The sequence below is a fragment of the Halichoerus grypus genome, chromosome 8 (genome assembly GCF_964656455.1).
Source record: "Halichoerus grypus chromosome 8, mHalGry1.hap1.1, whole genome shotgun sequence".
Taxonomy (NCBI): Eukaryota; Metazoa; Chordata; class Mammalia; order Carnivora; family Phocidae; genus Halichoerus; species Halichoerus grypus.
This window is the reverse complement of record NC_135719.1, coordinates 46,432,256-46,451,220: the sequence shown is the minus strand read 5'-3', so window position 1 is coordinate 46,451,220 and position 18,965 is coordinate 46,432,256. Positions and strand designations below refer to the sequence as shown.

Below are 18,965 nucleotides of genomic sequence, written 5' to 3'. Positions count from 1 at the left end.
CTGGGACTGACTGGGAGGAGGCCCTTCTTGCCCCCCACCCCCAGCACCCCACGGGGTGGCACGCAAGGCCAACGGACAGTAGCAGGGCCCGCTCGCAGCCCCTGACCGGCCTCAGACCAGCCACTGTCTCCCCGGCCCCAGGGATCTCCCTCCTGCCGCCCAAATTCACACCCAGAGCAAGCAGCAGCCACCAGCCAGGCTGGGCTCCACACTGGTCTTTATTCACACCTCTCTCCGCCCATGGAACCCGGGGCTGGGGGCCCTCTAAGGGGGCTGCAGAGGGACCCCAACATGAAAGGAGCATCTGAGGCACGGGGCTCCCTGAAAACACAGGAGAGGAGGCAGGGCCCGGGGAAGGCAGGGCAGGCCCCCTGAGACCCACAAGCTCGCCGAGCCAGTGCTGGCTGGGAAATGAGACTGGTGCCGGCAGCTGGGTGGGCAGACGTGGCCCCAAGGTCTGGGGGAAGGCGGGCCCGGGGTGTCCTATGGGAATGAAGCCTCCCTTTTCTGGGAGCAGGGCCACGAGCAGAAGCCATGAGATTCAGGCTGAGACAAGGCCTACAGGGGAGAGAGCCTCCAGATCCGCCCCACTCCCAACGTCCCCCAAATGCTCCTTGGCCCTATAATGGGGCTCAGGGAATACTGCAAGTGTTTGAGAACACAGCCTTCAGCTGCAGCTCAGACATGCTGGTCAGGCTGCCAGGAAGGGGTGCCACAGTTCTGGGGGGGGAGCAGGGAGACAGCTTCTGGCAGAGGGAAATGGTGCTCAGGGGAGTCGGGCGGCACAACACTCCGTGTGACCTGAGTTTGGGTGAGGATCTGCGGCGCGCACACCCTTCCCGGGGTAGCAGAGGGCAGCGACGAGAGAACGATCCGTCCATCCCAGGGCTGCCCCAACAACCAGCCCACCGACACACTTTGGGCCCTGCTCCCAGCTGGTGCAAATGAGGCCCAGAGGAGGGATGTGCTTTGCTCAACAATACCCAGAAAGTTAACTTAACCTTTGTAATCTGGCCTCCAGGGTCAGGGCAGGCCTGAGGGGTGAGCCAGGTGGCGGGTGACATGCCCAGTCCTCTCACCACTGCTGCCCCACCCGCCAGGCCTACCAGAAGCCACCGCAGGAAGAGACCCGCCCTGAGCGGTGAGTGAGAGGGCCCCACTCCAGTCAGGTGCACGGGAAGGCAGGCCCACACCTCGGCCTGGACACACGGCCTCCAACTATATCCCATCCTGGGAAGATCCAAACCGAAGAGAAACTTGGGCCAAACAATCGCGTCTTACGACGACGCTCTCTGCACGCGCGCACGTGCACACACACCCCGTCCATGTGCACAATGCGCATCCGGCCGGCTGCTGTTAGGATAGCGCACACACGGGTGGATACACGCGTCCGCACGCACGCACGCACGCACATCCCCGCTCAGCCACTCTGCGGCCCGTCTCCCGCCAGGCAGAGCACCGGTGGCTGGTGCCAGGGACTCAGCGTCGGCTGCTGACGTGCAGGGTGTAGAAGGCCCAGGGCTCAGGGACGTAGATGACACCCGGGTACTTCTTCCTGAGTACCGTGTCATTCCACAGCCAGGCGACCCACAGGGCCACAAGCAGGAGGGTGAGGGCGAAGGAGTGGAAGAGGAATAGGCCGTTGCTGTCCAGGAAGAGGCGCTTGCGCTTCTGGTGCAGGACAAGGGCCAGCATGGCAAAGAAGGTGAAGATGAAGAGGATGAAGATCTGGCCCTCGGTGACCAGGTACCTAAAGAGGCCAGTGGGGGAGGTGAGTCAGAGGCTCTATCCTGCCCGGCATCCCTCCCTACACCCCCATACCAGGCTGCCTCCGGGTCAGCCAGAGCAGCTCATCTCATGGAGGAGCAGGGAACCGTCCTACTCTGAGCCACGGCCCACAGGCAGCATATTGATTTGGCTTGTAGAGTTGCTATTTTTTAAAAATGTTGAGTTTGTTACCAACATTTAACTAACAGATTAGCAGAACATGCGGATTTCTGGTTTCTTTGGTCATGTCAGGCCCCTATACCCGCACGAAACTGATTAGAGGAGAAAATGGCTGTCCCTCTAGAAAGAGCATGGTTCTGCTGTTTGCCACAGTCCCCACCGTTCCCTATTGCCTTACTTGAGGCCTACTTGATGCCCTTCTGTTACCAGCTTGGTTCCTATAGGAATTTGAGTTTGGGAATGCAGCTGCAATTCATAGGGTTGTCATTACTGTCTCCTTGAGGGCTGGGACAGGCTCAGATCTCCCAGGGTTCTCTGCAGCTTCTAAGGCAGTACCTAGCACATGGCCAGGAATCGGTAGATTTGTTGGAGGGCTTCTGAGAGGTTGTCTGGTCCACTCCCCTGCCTCTAGAGAGAAACACGATGCTGACCCATTCCACTCAAGGAATGACAGCTCTGCAACTCACGGGCTGTGGGACCTTGACATCCTGGAGCTTCTGTGTTCTTACTTAGAAAGGGGGCATAAGTGGCCCTATCTCTCAAGACGTAAGAGACTGACAAGAGCTGTGTACATCTCTTACTTGGAAACGCATGTTGCTCAACAAAAATGGTTACTGTTCCTACTGTGGCCGTCTCTGCACTGACACGCTGGGCGGGGAGAACCAGGCAAGAAGCCCTCTGTGTGTTGAACCACTTTCCTTCTTGCTGTGGTTGCCACTCATTCTTTTTCATCCTGCCTTCAGGGGGCATACAGATTGGCCCTGGTCGACCCTCTCCACCTGGCCGGGGATGGACCCAGGGGTGGATCCTAGGGACCTGGCCCTAGGAAAGAAGGCCCTTTTCATTCTGAGGCAAGCTTTCCATCAGAGAGGGGTCCAGTCCTTCCTATGACACCCACCAATGCTCAGGGGGAGCCTGTCCCCCGGGGCAGAAGTGACAGAACAGACGTAGGGGCCTGGCTGAGGCCTGAGTCCTCTGAAATGGGAGGAGAGCTCTGGAAGGCACAAAGAAACCAGGCAAGGAACTTCCCCCTTATCTGTCCTTGTCACCTTCATAGTGCTTTATAGTTTATGAAGCCTCTTTGCCTCCTTCTAGATCCTCACTATCTCCTGAGAGGGAGACAAGCAGGGGCTGTCCCAATTTCACAAAGGAGGAAACTGAGGCCCACAAGGCTCTATGGGCTCAATATTACAGGTGGATTCTATGGCACTGGGGTTCCGGGAGGGAGGGCAGAGGAGCATGAGAATGGAGAGGGGCACTCAGGCCTGGCTTCCTGGTAACAGAGACGCTACCACAAAGCACTGTCACCGCCCCCACTAGACAGAGGAGGAAGCAGGAGCCCAGAGCGGGACTGTGGTCCAGAGCACATTTTTACCGCCTGGCTCACTAAATGTCCCCGCCCACCCCTCCCCCAGGTCTGAGGGCACTCACCAATAATATAGGCCACTGGGCAGCACCAGGACCAGGGCCACCCCTGGTATCGAACTCTCAGCTTTGGTGGGAGTGAAACAACCGCTGAAGTACATGAAGAGGATGAGGAAGAAGGGGACGTACCTGCAACAGGGAGGCCAGGGCCTCAGAGGCCTGCCCAGCCGCCCCATCGCCCCTCCACCCGGCCCTCCCCCTCCTTGGGCTGCTCCCTTGCACCATCCCATGCAGGTCGCTTTATGGTTTACAAAACACCCGGTTTAGGCCAGGGCACTCCTCCCCGCCAGACCTCCCCGTGCTGGGGGTCCAGGGTGGGGCAGGAAGGAAGCAGGAAGAGGAGGCCTGCTCCTGGCACAGGCAAATCAGAGGCCCACAGGCCGCGGTGGGGGGACCCTTCCACCTCACTCCGCGTGGGTGTGTGTAGGGCGAGCCTCTGTCTCACCCTGGCACCCCTCACACCAGCAGTCCCCCCCGCCCCCGGAACAGGTGTACCCAGCAGGGCCAAGGGGGGAGAGCCTCCAGGTCCAGGTGAAAAAAAAAAGAGAGAGCTAGAAAGAGGGAACCATACCTGCTGGGGTCCTCCAAGGGGCTTTGTGAAGCCCCCTCCCCCATACCTAACCCACAGCCTCACCCCTTCCCCACGCACAGCATCCCACCCAAAAGTACCAGCCTCTCTCCTCTCCACACAGGCTGCCTCTCCCACAGCCCCTTCTCTCAGCTACCCTGTCTCCCCCTCACGCGGTGCCCCCCCCCCCCCCCCCCGCTCCTCCCTTCCCAAACTTCCCGGGGGAAGGTCTCTGGCAAAGGCCTGTCCAGGGCTCCTGGACTCACAGCCAAGAGGACCAACTCTGCCTGTTCTAAATGGATCCTGGAAACACGAGTGTAGGCCCGGTGTGCCAGGAGCCGGCCAGCTCACTCAGGGCTGAGGCCACGGGGTGCAGGGCTTGCTGGCTGCCCTCCCCCCCCCGCAAACCCTCTCACTGGCCCCAGCTCCTCCTGTGAGGTGGGGGGCGGAACAGACAGCTGCCGGCAGCTGGGGCCCCGGCTCTCCCGCGGCTGCGCACAGCTGGGAGGTTTCCGCCGCCTTTGGGGTGAAGGGGGGCCCTCCCCGGAGTTCGAGGAGCGGGACAGACAGCTCCTCCCCCCTCGGGGCCAGCTGGCCCTCCTCGGCTTCGTCCCGACCTCCACTCCCAAAGCCCCCGTCCTGACACGGCGGGGTCCCCGCTCGGCGCCCACGCTCAGCCCACCGCGGCCAGAGGGCGGGCCTTGAGCCCTCCCCCCAGGCTCCGGCAGGGCCGGGGAGGGACAGCCGCTCGCTGCCCTCTAGTGGCCGCCGCGGGCACTGCCGCGCTGAGCCCCGGAGGGCCCCGCGCCCCACACCCAGACGCTCGTCCAGTGTCCGCGAGGCCGGGCCCCGGGTCCCTGGGGAGGCAGCCCGACTGGCGCTGCCTCCCTGGCTGAGACTGGCCCCAACACTCACCACATGGAGTGGCCCAGGTACTCGTCGTAGTAGTAGAGCAGCTCGAAGGAGTCGATCTGAGGACAGGGGCATGGCAGGGGAGAGCGGCAGGTGCATGGCGGCGGGGGAGGGGGGGCGGGCTGCTGGGGCCCACGCAGCCCACCCTTCCCCAGGCCCGGGTTTCCCCCCAGCAGCCCTCATTCCCCACCCTCGGTCTTGCCCTCTACTGCAGGGGGCCCGGGTGGGAGCACCCAGTCAAAGTGCCACTTCCTAAAGTGTCACCAGCATCCTAGCTCGGCGGGTACAGCGCCCTCACCTAGCGGAATGCCTTTAGCAGGTCAAGCACAGTGACGGGTCGGGGTGATCTCTGGCCTCCAGGACAGACTGTGCCCAAAGGCTTTACATGCAGTGGGGGAGGCGGCCTCACCAGCGTCTCTGGCTGGAGATTCTTGATGATGGGATTCTCCCGGACAGACAGGTGGTGCTGGTAGCCACTGAAGAGCAAGCGGTGGTTCACGGAGTCGCCCACCAGGTGGATGCTGGCGCCCATGACGAAGGTGATGATGCTGATGTAGATCATGGAGCGCGGCAGGGTTCGAGGGGACCGCTCGATGAGCTGGGGTCAGAGGGACGCCGGACGCATGACTCAGCCTCCTCCACAACATGAGACACCCCCTGGTCTCTCCCCCGCTGCCTGGCATCGGACGGATGCCGCTGGCTGAAAAGTCACTCGGAAATTGGGTCCCTTTAGCAGGCTAAGCCAGCCTCTGGAGTCTCATAGGATCCCCGTGAAGCCAGCAGGAGCTGGGAAACAGCACCCCCTTTCCTCAGAGAAGCAGACTCAGAGGGACTAGCTGATTGCCCAAGGTCGCATGCAGGCTCCAGGCCCGGCCCTCTCCCTACGCCCAGCTGTGCCTCTGGGTGGCTGGGCTGGCTCAGCGGAGGCGGGACCCTCTGATTTCTGAGCCACTGGTGCATGGTAATCACGAAGAAAATGTCAGGGAAGTGGGGGGGTGGGGGTGGGGAGGATGCTTTGGAAACCAAACTATTTAACTTAGGACTCCTCTGAATTCTAATTTTATACCCTGCTACTTTTGGTGATTAGAAACATCTTTCTAGAAACAAAATGATGGGGATGGTAGATGGCGATAGTTGTTTCAAGAGCCCTTATTTGGACGTGCAAAGCCGGCAGCCCTGGCTAGCTCTGTGCTCCCAGTGACATCTCCAAATCCCGGAGTCCTGGGCCAGAGTAGAGGTCACCTCTGTTGCTGCCACCTGGACCCTAATTGCCTTCCCAACTGGTCCCTGACAACCAACCCACTCACTCCTTATGCCTCAGCCTCCCCAAATGTACTGTAGTTTCACAAGCATGAGCCTGTCTTCAGGTCCTTTTGCTTGACCACCTCTCCCACATCATCCCCTAGCACACGAGGCTGATGCCCAAATCAGACACCCCTCCTTGGGGAGGGCTTCTCCATGCCTCCTGGCCAGGCCTTTGATGTGTCCCTCCATCACAGCCTTCGCCCCCCAGGCTGAGGCAGGGTAGGCCTGCTTCCACCTGCTTCCATGACTCCCAGGGCTCGGCACCAGCTTCTTGCCTGAGGAGGAGGGGATGAGGGTGGGAAGGTAGAGCAGGGAGCCCGGGGCTGTACCTTGAGCAGGAGGAAGGGCGTGATGACGTTGTAGGCCATGTGGAAGTAGTCCCCCACGCTGGGCTTGTTGAGTGGAAACCATTCGAGAGGGAACACCAGCTGGGGAGCAAAGGGAGGAACGGTGTTCACGCGGGCAGAGCCCCACAAGGCCCTCGGCGAATCAGCCCCCACCTCCTCCACACACACTTAACTCTTTCTGTGATCTCTGGGGATCCTCTTGGCAGCCCTGGGGTACCCAGCAGAGAAACTGAGTCCCAAAGAAGGTAAATGGACTTGTCCCCAGGCATACTAGTAGATGCAAATCCAGGGCCTGACTCTGTGTCCCGCTCCCAGTGGGTACTAAATAAATGTCCCTGGGTACTGGTCTGGGAGCTGGAGGCTGCTTTGGGACTTCGTGGTGACCCTTGGTTTCCCCCTCTGCAACACAAAAAATGTGACCCAGGTGGTCGACTTGGGCCCTTAGGAGTCTGACGCTTCAGGTCCTATGATGATGGAAAGATCTCCTGACCACTAGGCCCCATGCTCTATGCATGGAACAGATGGACTGCTTCCAAATCAGGTCAAAAGTATACGTTAGGAAACAAAGGAGAAAATAAGTGAGTTCTACAAAGTAGCTTCAGTTCTTTCTTTCTTACCTTCCCTGAGAGAAGAGGCAGGCCAGGGGCAGTTCCTCTGCCTGGAAAGCCCTCTTTTATTGGTCTACCCCAGTGGGTCCTGGCCTTGTCAGGGTCAGTGTGAAAACCCCCATGCAAAGTCAAAACAAGTTATGACCCCCCAAACTGTACTTCCGGGATCTGTTGACTGAGAACACAGGCAATGACCACAAATTTCAACTGAAATTGTAAATGTTTATCTCTTTTAATTCAGAAATGCCACATTGGTTAAAACTAACCCACACATATAAAAACTCCCAGGATATAGAACTCTGTTCCTCTCTTTCTCTCTTACTCGGTGTGTATCTCTGTATCTTCACCTATATCAAGATATATATTTGGATATCTACACCACATGTTCTTTATCCATTCATTTACTGATGGACACTTAGGGTGCTTCCATCATTTGGCTATTGGAAATAATGCCACAATGAACATAGCGGGGCATACATCTTTTCGAATTGGTGTTTTCATTTTCTTTGGGTAAATACCCAGTAGTGGAATTACTGGATTGTACGGTATTTCTGTTTTTAATTTTTTTTTAGGAAACTCCATACTGTTTTCCCCAGTGGCTGCACCAATTTACATTTCTACCAACAGCACATGAGGGTTACCTTTTCACCACATCCTCGCCAACACATTACTCAGCCACAAAAAGAATCTTCCCATTTGCAACAATATGGATGGACCTAGAGGGTATTATGCTAAGTGATGTAAGTCAGAGAAAGATAAATGCCATATGATTTCACTAAACATGTGGAATTAAAAAAAAAAAAAAACAATGAACAAACAAACACAGAAGTAGAATCATAAATACAGAGAATTGGTGATTGCCAGATGGGCAAAATAGGTGGAAGGGATTAGGAGGCACAAACTTCCAGTTACCAAATAAGTAAGTCATGGGGCTGAAAAGTATCGCGTAAGGAATACAGTCAGTAATATACTGTAATGATGCGGTATGGTGCCTACGCTTAGTGCGCCGGGCACGGACAACGTAAAACTGTCAAAGCACTATGTTGTACACCCGAAGCTAATAAAACACTGTACGTCAACTATACTTAAATTTCTTTAAAAAAGATACATACAATGGCTGCAATACTCTTTGTGATAGCAAAATACCAGAAACAGGCTGACTCTTCATCTAACCAGACGAGCTGAATACGTTATAGCGCATCTTTACCATAGCAGGTGAAGTAGCCATTATCAGAAATGACCCCTTACGGGTACTGACATGGAAAGACAGCCATCGTATATCCTAAGGTAAAGCAAGCAAGTTGTAGGATAAGGCGTAAAGTAAGATCTCATTTCAGGTGGAAAAGGAAAGAGAATATAGAATATGTTTGCAGGAGCAGAGAAAGGAGTGGGTGGCTGTGCCCCAGACCGTCAGGGGTGGGACTGGAAAGGGAGAATCGAACACTTCTGCATAGACCTAGGCATTAGTTGACTTGTTACAACTACTACATACTACTTTTATAACTTGTACGAGTTTGGTTTTCGTTATTACAGATTCGGGAATGTCATGCCTACATTTCAAAAGCTCCACTGTATACAGGAGCTTTTCAAATGTATACTCTCCTAACAAGCCCACCTAGGTTGCTGGGCAGGCTGGGGAAGTGATTTGCCCTGCGGGACACCGCCCTGGCCAGCTGTGGCTGAGTCCCAAGGAGTGAGGGCAGAGGACAGCCATGAGCCTGCTCCCCCTCTCCATAGCATCAGTGTGATGGGCAGCTCCTTTGGCCCCCAATCTGTGCGACCTTCATGCGGGAAGGGGGCTTGGAGCAGCCAGGCCAACCAGCCTTCTTACGGATGAGAGAACCAGAGCCCAGCAGACAGTGACTTGCCTAAAGCCACCCACAAAGCTGACCAGGTGCCCTGACTCCTGGCTCAGTCTCTTTTCTTTCTCCTACACTTAAACAACATGTAAGCCTTACAGAGAGTCTGCAGAAAGGAGAAACAGCATCCACCCCAAATCTGCCCCAACAGTGCCGCCAGAAGAGCTTTTTTTTGCTAAAGATGTATTTATTGGGGCGCCTGGGTGGCTCAGTCGTTAAGCGTCAGCCTTTGGCTCAGGTCATGATCCCGGAGTCCTGGGATCGAGCCCCGGATCGGGCTCCCTGCTCGACGGGAAGCCTGCTTCTCCCTCTCCCACTCCCCCTGCTTGTGTTCCCTCTCTCGCTGTGTCTCTGTCAAATAAATAAATAAAATCTTAAAAAAATAATAAAGATGTATTTATTTGAGAGAGAGAGAGAGCGTGCACGCAAGAATGAGTGGGGGGAGGGAGAGAATTCCAAGCAGACTCTGCGCTGAGTGCAGAGCCTGATGCGGAGCTCGATCCTAGGACCCTGAGATCTTGTCCTGAGCCGAAATCAAGAGTCAGCTGCCTAACCGACTGAGCCACCCAGGCGCCCCAGATTAGCTTTTCATATCCCCTTCGAGTCTCTGACCCATGTGTACAAGATGCTGAGATCGTCACTGACTTGCCATCAGGCAGTATGTACACCGCCACCACCCCTTTTCTCCCTTCGAACGACCCCCGCTGCTCTAGAGTACCCAGGATTCCTGTTTCATGGCCAGACGACATTTTCTGTACCGGATACAGAAAGCTGATGCACCCAGTCCCTACTGCTGGACACTGAAATCACGTCCAAGGTAAGCAACACTGCAAGGAACAGCTTCGCGTACAGAGGCTGCTGTCCTCTTGCTGATTACAGCTTCGGGGCAGATTCTCGAAGGGGTCTTACTGGGTCAGGAGGGACGAACATATCAGGGTTCTGCAGATAAACACGACAGCAAGGGGGTAGGCTCTGGGGCCGGATGCTTGCCTGAGGAAGCTGGCTCTTCCACTTGCTACTCGGGTGACCCTGAGCCAGGGCCTTGCCCTCTCTATCCATGAGTCTTCCCATCTATAAAATCGAGACTAGCAAGAGTGTTGAGGCAAGGATTCAATAAGTTTAAACACATAAAGGGTTTAGAACAGAGTGAGCACTCAATGTACGTTAACCACTATTTCTACTTCCCCATTATTATGATTATTATCGTTGTCCCTTCAATAAAAGTGCTTTGAGGGGCGCCTGGGTGGCTCAGTCAGTTGAGTGTCTGACTCTTGATTTCAGGTCATGATCTCAGGGTCCTTAGATCCGCCCCGAGTCAGGCTCTGCGCTCAGCGTGGAGTCTACTTAAGATTCTCTCTCTCCCTCTCCCTCTGCCCCTCCCCCGCTCACGTGTGCGCACGCTCTCTCTCTCTAAAATAAATAAATCTTGGGGCGCCTGGGTGGCTCAGTTGTTAAGTGTCTGCCTTCAGCTCAGGTCACGATCCCAGGGTCCTGGGATCGAGCCCCACGTCGGGCTCCCTGCTCGGCGGGAAGCCTGCTTCTCCCTCTCCCACTCCCCCTGCTTGTGTTCCTGCTCTCGCTATCTCTCTCTCTGTCAAATAAATAAATAAAATCTTTAAGAAAAATAAAAAAATAAAATAAATAAATCTTAAAAAAATAAAAAAATAAAAATGCAACGAGCGCTTAGGCCAGGAACTGTTCTAGGTGCCTAGTTGTCACCTTGACAAACTGCTTTCCCAAAGGGCTTTGCTAATTTGCGTTATCACTAGCATGTGCAAGGTGTCCGTTCCAGTATTGGATGTAGTTATCGTTACCATACGCACACACGAATTAACAACTTGGTACATGGTGGTACCTCACTCAATTTGTTCACATTCTGTTACCTATTTATCTATCTACGTATGTCCTTATTACAAGCCAGGGGCTTGGGCCCTCTTCCGGAATTAATCTCGGTGGAGGCCACCACTGTCCACCGATGCATGGAGTACCCTGGAGGGAAGGGGATGGTTTCACAAGCTAGCACGAACACTTCCCTGAGGCTCAGAGTCATAGATAATATGCAAAATCAGCCTATACTCTTTACCTCCGAAAAATAATATTATACCAAGGCCGTGGGGAATGCTCTGCTTTCTTTCCCACACCCTGTTGTATGGCTTGGTGATTTGGTTAAAGCCGGGTGTGGGACGGTGGGGTGGGGGAGGGGCACAGTATCCCTGTTTAGGGCCACCGGTTCCCCTGTGAGAGTCAGGGCACAGTATGACTATGCAGGCCCCCAGGACCCCCGCTTGCTGGCACAGACACAGAGCTAAAGGACATGTAAGCATCCAGGCCTATTCTCGCAGTTTACTGTAGGGAAAGTGACTTGTCTAAGGTCACTCGGCTAATTCAAGTCACACTGTGTCCTCACTGCTGGTAGGGGCTCTGTCCACGGCTTCACACTCACCATGGCAATGGGGCGGCCAAAGTCCAGAACCCAGTTCTGCAGGGTGAAGTAGAACCAGAGGTCAAGGTGGAAGGGAGCTGTGCCTGCAGCTTCATCAGCCTTGGTGGCGCTGTGCCTGGGAAGGAACCGGACAACAGGGGTCAGCTCTTCTCTCCGCCCAGGAGAGTCTTCCCCGAGATGAGCCACAGAGACATATGGGGATTTGAGGGCAGGAGGATTAATTTCTAGGACTTTTGCTGGAAATACTGGCTCTGAGGCCAAGGGGAACGTGTCCTGGGAATGGATTCCGGCTGCCCTACTGTTAGCTTAGCTTCTCTGTGGTTCAGGAAGGAAACTGCCAAACTGGTATTGGGCATTCTCGCCTATAGAATGACGGGGAGACGAAATGGGGCAGAGGATGCAATGTGGCTGGAAAATGTGAATCATGATGACAGATGACAGCAGTGAGCCTTTATTGAACACTTACTATAGTCCGGGCCCATTATAGCTGCTTGCATGCATTATCTCATTTAATCCGCACAGAAATCCTTTGAGGTTGGAATATCATCCCCATTTTACACAGCCAAATATGTGCGCCTAAATGATGAGACTCCATAGCTTATATTTTTAACCTCTCTGCCATCATCACATCCACAGTGATTGGGCCACCAGATGGGCATGTGACCTGAGCTGGACCCATCAGAGGCCTCTAGTGAGATTTGCCTTATAGACCGCAGACTGGGATCCTTATAGACCGCAGACTGGGATCAACAGGCCCCTTCCCTCAGTTCCTGAACTAGGAGGAAGTAAGAATGGCGCTGCTGGGGTCACTCTTCTCACTAACCCACAGTGCAACGAGCCAGCAGGGGACCAGCTGATCCAAGAGACAAGGCAAGAAGTGGAACGCCATCTGACAACACATCTTTGGATGCCTGTCCCTCCTGCAAAGCAGTTGGCCATCTGCTTTTCACAGATGAGCTGAAGTTCAAGGGCCAGTGCATACGCCACTTCCTCCAGGAAGGCTTCCCCGATGAAGCTTTTCCCAAAACCCCACCAGCCCCACTACAGGGGTGCTTCATCTCTAACTCCCAGTCTAGCCATGACATCATGGGCCTGGAGTTTTGCTTGTATCTAGCCTCTCCAGAAGATGAGTGACTTTTAAGGTTCTCTCAACTCACCCGCCGCGTCAGAGTCCAAATCCTCTTTACGATGTCCCTGACACTACTTGCATGCCTCCAGTGACAAGCAGCCTGCTACTTCCTAAGATGACTGAGGTGTGAGTTTTATTGCTCTATTTGTGCCAAGAGCAGAGCTGTGTGAATGGCCCATATTACCCAGAGTTCTCAGCTCAGTTCCTGGTTTACACTTCGCGATTGCTGGCTGATTTAAAACCACCTCAATCTCTAGTTACTCATTCGTTTTACTGGCAAATATTAGAGGCGACATGAAGGTCCTCTCAGTGCTACTATTGCTTCTGTAACTTTTGGGGATCCCTTTCAGCCAATCGAAGAACGGCCCACAGTGGGCTTGTAAAGCAGCCCAGAGGCAGAGGGGCAAGCTCCTGGGGTGGGGGACAGGGGGTCTCACCATCCTCTGATGGCTGGCAAGACAGGTGGGGTGGGCCTTTCTTGGGTCAACTAAGTCTTCTTGTCCCTTTACTCAGTGCCCACCCCCCAACTTACTGAGTGCTGAGTGTGCGCTGTGCTCGGAGCTTCACCTGCACCATCTCACTGAATGAGCAATACCAGGAGGTCGTTCCCCTCTTGTGTGACAGATGAGGATGCTGAGGCTTACAGGGGTTGAGTGCTTAGCCAAGACCACCCCCGTAGTAAGGGGCTACAGCAACTACTCTTTTTGTCAGCCTATTCCCCACTCCATGCCTCTTCTAGTAAGAGATGATGTTCCCTTGGCCACAGGGAGGGCCTGTAACCTAAGCCAGCCCGGTGGGACTTTTCCAATCAGAGTTGGTGGAAAGAGTGCCTTCCCTTCTGGCGCTGGGGTGCTAAGGATGCCAGTCCCGGGCTGCCTGTGGCCAAGGAGCCAGCCTCAAAGGACAGCCAGGCGAGAATGAAGCAACCCTGCAGAGAAGACCAGGAAAAAGGAAGAGGCAAAGCCCTGAGAGTTCTAGGCAGCCCCCAGGTAACGGTTTGGCCACATGAGCCAATATATTCCTTTTTGCTAAGGGCACTATAGTTCACACTGGCTTTATGTCACTTGCAACCCAGGAGTCCTGAACAGCATAAATGCAAACCTGTGTCTATATGAACTCAAGAACTGTGCTCTAAATAGTTTCCTCTTCTGTTTCTGTTATAATAAACTATGTGTCATATGAAGAGATCAAGACAGAGAAGGCTCAGTAAGGCCTGGGGCAGTATGCAAAGCCTGCATGAAGGAAGAGAGCCTGAAAGCATGGATGGGTGGATTTAAGTAGGCAGAAAAGCAGGAGAGTTGGATGGAAGGCCTGGAGTGGAAGGAAGGAAGGCGCTGCATGGAGTTGAATGCCCCGGCTTATCAGTAGAGAGGAAGAGAAGTGAGAGAATGGCTGGGCTTCAGACTGGGCAGATAGTCAGAAACTCGCTGTGAGGACTGCTCTGACATGGGTCTGAGATGAGGGACTGGCTTAGAGGGCCCACCTGCCCTTCCCCTTAGTGACTATCAGTCAAGGCCTCAAAAAGCAGGTGGTGAGAACCTCCAGGCCTGAAGAACTTGGTGGGAGAAAGAGGATAACAACCCTCAGTGTTTTATTCTGGAAACCTCCAAACTGGGCAAGGAGTAGGATGTTTGCTACAGAAGAGAAACGTATTTTGAAAGCCTGGGGAAGTACTCAGGTATGGGTCTCTGGAAGCTGTGGATACCTAGCATATACTAGGGGCTCAGTAATTATTTCCTCCTCTACCCAAGAGGGCATCTCAGTTAGTGGAGATCCCCGTCAGTAGTCCAGCCTGGCTTAGCAGGCAGGAAAAAAAAGGGCAGATACAGGGCACTCAACTTGGAAATCAAGATTGGTTAGCATCTGACTGGTTTTCTTCTGTTGGGACTATGACCACAGGAGGCAGATTATGGAGGGTGAAGGCATCCTCTCCCCTAGTCCTTGTCCTGAGGATGAGCAACCTCAAGCCCGTCCCAAGTTCCTGACTCCACAGACTTCACACACTGAGCCCCCAGCCTGTGCCAGCTCTAGATCTCAGTCATCGGAAACTGCAGCCGAGAACACCAGTCCATGGCAGGTAACCCAAGACAAGGATGGCCTTTTCTCTCTTCCACAGCTTTCCAAGTCTACCATATGGGGGAACTGATACCATGACAGGTGGGGAACACATAACATACAGCTGAAATATTCAAAGCAGTCAGCATCTGCAGGATTGCCTGGGAGAAAAGGAAGGACTCAGCCATGGTGGAGTCAAGCAGGGACCCATAAATGGGAACGATAGCGGGATTAATTTTGGTTCTATATAAAGAATGGTAAAATACCTGACATGATGGAAAGCTTGAACAAAAAATGAGAAAATGAAGGCAAATAAGAGGGAAAAAGAAAGGCAATTAGAAACCCCAGGAAAAACAAAAACAATATAAGAGAACATATGGTACTGTTAAACATTCCTTGGCTCTGTAGGGAATGTTTACATGGCTTAACTAATAAAAACATTGCATACTGATTTTCAAAGTTTAGAATCCATGCACACACAAAACATGGAAGACAACTATGCCTAAAAACAGCAGGTAAATACCATTAAACTTGAGAACATGAAAGTAAAACTATAGAGGATAGGAGTTAGGGGAAAGGGTAGGGAAAGCCAAACGTTAGGGTAGGGGACTATTATTCTTCTTTGAAAAAGGAATCAAGAGATACTGCCTATAGTTCCCCAAAAAGGAAATAATGGTGTATGGATGTTCCCTAAGGCTACAAAGTTAACAAAGAGAAAAACTAAGAATAGTTTAAAAACTGAGAATAGATGAACCATCTTGTGAAGATGAGGGAGGTATAAGCGAGCCAAATCATAACAGGAAATCAGTAAATATTATCTTAGAAGGTACAAATGATAAATCAAGGGGTGCCTGGGTGGTTCAGTCGGTTAAGTGTCTGCCTTCAGCTCAGGTCATGATCCCAGGGTCCTGGGATCGAGCCCCACGTCGGGCTCCCTGCTCGGCGGGAAGCCTGCTTCTCCCTCTCCCACTCCCCCTGCTTGTGTTCCTGCTCTCGCTATCTCTCTCTCTGTAAAATAAATAAATAAATAAAATCTTTTTAAAAAATGATAAATCAGGAAATAGCAGTTGAGCATAGCTTTTAAGAATATGGACTTTGGAGACCACCTGGGTTCATATCCTAGCTTTGCCACCAACCAGATCTTGAGCAAGTTACTTAACCTCTCTTGGGCCTCAATGTTCCCATCTATAAAATGAGTGATAACAGGAGATCCTATCTCAAGAGTTGTGGTTGAATTATTACGTGCAGAACTTTAGAGTGGGCTCTGGTCCATGGAAAGTGTTACAAGGTATTTGTTAATACTATTTTAAAATATGAATTTAATTCTAGTAGAAACAGCTAAAAGAAGCTACTGTGGTTGTCTCTGGTGCCAGGGAAAGGTGGAACAGAGAACCACTGCTTTTTACTTCTAAGCCCTTCTGTGCTATTTAACGATAGGCATGTATTACTTTGATAGCAATACAAAAACTATCAACAGAGCAGGCAGAAGCTGGAATGGGCTACCTTGAAAGATAGTGAACACTGTGTCATCAGAGGTGTGTAAGCTAAGCGTGGATGCAGGAGAGGAAATCCAAGCATCTTAGGAACTGGACAGGTTGATTCTGCCTACTGTCTTAAGCTACAATGATACTGAAAATGGTCCTAGAGGTACCCTACAAGGGTAGCAGGGATACCCTGGAAGTGAGTCAGCCCTTGTGCCATCCCCAGGGAGCACCGTGGCTGGCAGCAGCCCAAGTGGAATAGTACAGAAGCCCTGGGTTTAGACCCTGGTTCTTGCCAGCAAATGATATTATCTCTCTGGGCCTCATATACGAAATATGTTTTTGTACATATACAAAATATGTATGTATATGTTTCCACATATACAAAATAGAACCAGACTAAGATACTGCTTATGGAAGCCCCACACATGAGATAAAGTGGGATCATATCTGATACCCACAGATTGTTCTAATTGGGCTGCTACAGTTCAGGGCAGTCAAAGACCCCCAACTTGAAGGGGATCCAGAACAGTAGCAGGAGAAAGAGCTACCCTCAGCCAAGTCTCTCAGACTTCTCCCCTCATCTCAAATCATACCACAGACTTCCTAAAATTGACTCTGAGCACACCAGTGCTCAAAAACCTTCCAAGGCTCCCGTGTGCTTACCAGAAAAAGGCTACATTTTTAACCTGCCATTTAGGGCAGGAACTAGGGTGAGGCAAGTGAGGCACACAGGGCCCAACACAGGGGTGCCCGAGAGTGAGCGTCTCCTTAAATTTCCTTAAAATTTGCAGTCTAGGCTTTCATTCTAGTCCCAGCCCTGCTGCCAGGAAAGGCCCTTCCCAGTCAGTCCACATCCTCTTGCAGCTGTGCACCAGAAAGCTCCAGCACCACTGACCCCTTGACTCTCCCCAAACTTTCCACCACCTCCTCCCCCGACTGGAACAGCCTTTCCTCCCTGAGTCACCTACTGAATACTCTGGACTCAGCTCAAGAGCCACTTCCTCCACGAAGCTCTCCAAGATGACCTCTTAGCCCCTTCTGGCTTCACCTCACCCACCCCTTCAGTGCTCACCACAGCACTGGGCACACCAACGATACTTAATGAATGCCTGCTCAACGCAAGGAGTGTTTCTGGCCTGCACAACAGGATGAAGGCAGAATGGAGGGAAAGACTAAAACGTGGTTTCCGTGTTTCTTCTTCTGCCCCTCCTGGTCTCAACTATATAAACCAATAACTTCTTCCCCTTAGTGAGAGAAGGGAACGGCCAAACGAAAAAAGCCCTTCCTCGTTCTTTCTCGGGAGGGGAACTTCCACACACTTCGCTGTCTCTTGAATTTCCATTCTCACATTCTTGGGATAAGGAGTGAGCCTCCCGATTGACACCAGAATCCAAGTCCTATTCCGCTTGGAGGGACCCCGAGAACTTGGAGGTGGCGCCCCGGGCGTGCAGGTGCGTTGGGGGCGGAGTGTGCGCCGGGGTCCTGGGGCCCGCCGCCCCCACCCCGAGTTTCTTGGACCCCTAGACTGGTCTCCCCAGAGGCGCGACTGTCCTCGAGCCGGCCCGGGGGAAAGGGGGGCGCCGGGGGCTGCTGAGCCTGCCTGGGCCCGGGGCGTCCCCAGGAAGAGAAAGGGCGGTGGAAACGGGGCCCAGGCGCCAGGGCGCAGCGAGGGCAGCGCAGGGGAGACTGACTCCGGCGGCAGCCCCCGGCCCACCCCGGGCTCCTCCAGCCGAGCCCCCGCCGCCCGCCCCGCATCACGTGGGGGCCGCGGCCTCGCTCCCCGCGCCGGCGCGCGCCCACCTGGCCTGCAGGAAGGAGGCGCCCGGCTGCGCGCTCGCGCCGCCCGCCGCTCCCGGATGCTGCCGCCTCCGCGCCGCTGCCTCCATGGCTGCCCTTCCGGCGGCCGCCGCCTCGGCCCCGCTTTCCAAGCTGGGGAAGCACTCTGCTGGCCCGGCGGCGGCGGGGGCGGCGGCAAGAGCGGCCACCGAGCACGGGGCGGGCCGGGGCGTGAGAGCTCTCAGCCCGGGGGGCGGGGCCGGGGGCGGGGCCGGCGCGGGCGGGGAGGAAGGGGAGGGACGCGGGGAGGGACGGACGGAGCGGGGGAGGCGGGGCGCGCCGGGCCCGGGGACGGAGGGACGCGACGGTGGTGGCGTCCGCGGCGTGGAGCGGGGCACGGGCCTGCGCACGCAACGCGTGTGGCCCGGTGGGGGCTGGACGTTGCTGGGGTCGCCGGCGACGTCCGGGCGGGAAGCTTGGCCTAGGCAACACCGGATACGGGTGTTGGGGGGGTAGGGACCTGGGGTAAGACTCACCTGCTCCAGATGCTCCCCTGGGGAGGAGGCGAGGCTGGATTTCCCTTGTCCTTGGGGACAGGGACGGGGGTGGGGGGAATTATGTCCTCCCACACTGCGCCACGCGCTTTCCTTTTTCAGATGGAAGATGTCGCTTCCTAAAATGTCACCTCTGTGGCCCTTGACGCTAGGAATTAAATAATGGGCGGGATCAGAGGGTAGGACGGAGAGGAGCAGCGAATTCTTTCCAAGCTGGGGTGGCGTGGAGTGGGTTGATGCAGATTCTAGTTCTGGATTTGTCACTCTTTCGGACTTTGTGGCTTTGGAAGTCACTTGCTCTCTCTACCTCCCAAACATGTATTAACTCCCTGCTGTGAGCAGCACACTGTGTGGACAGGAATGGACAAACCCATTTCTAGTAAGGCGTACGTTTGGTGGCTGGAAGGAGGCATTGGTAAAGGGTGTGAGCAGAGACTTGGAGGGGGTGGGGTCAGACCAGGCTTCTGGAGGATGGACATCCCCGTTGTGACTTTGGACTTCTGAGATGACAATGAAGTCTGAGCAGGAGTGGAGGGAACACAGTGAGTGGGGG

The 18,965-nt window shown here is 54.1% G+C and overlaps 1 protein-coding gene across 1 annotated transcript; it reads right to left on the bottom strand.

Moving 5' to 3' along the window:
• Nucleotides 1–200: 200 nt before the first annotated feature.
• On the bottom strand, nucleotides 201–18,110 carry CLN6 (CLN6 transmembrane ER protein). The gene is made up of 7 exons (XM_036087087.2): nucleotides 17,883–18,110; nucleotides 11,415–11,529; nucleotides 6,487–6,585; nucleotides 5,262–5,450; nucleotides 4,856–4,911; nucleotides 3,379–3,501; nucleotides 201–1,750 (listed from the first exon to the last, which is right to left on the bottom strand). Exons 1-7 carry the CDS (start codon nucleotides 17,966–17,968, stop codon nucleotides 1,480–1,482), a joined length of 939 nt encoding a protein of 312 aa, XP_035942980.2. The 5' UTR covers nucleotides 17,969–18,110; the 3' UTR covers nucleotides 201–1,479.
• Between the last annotated feature and the right edge of the window lie 855 nt (nucleotides 18,111–18,965).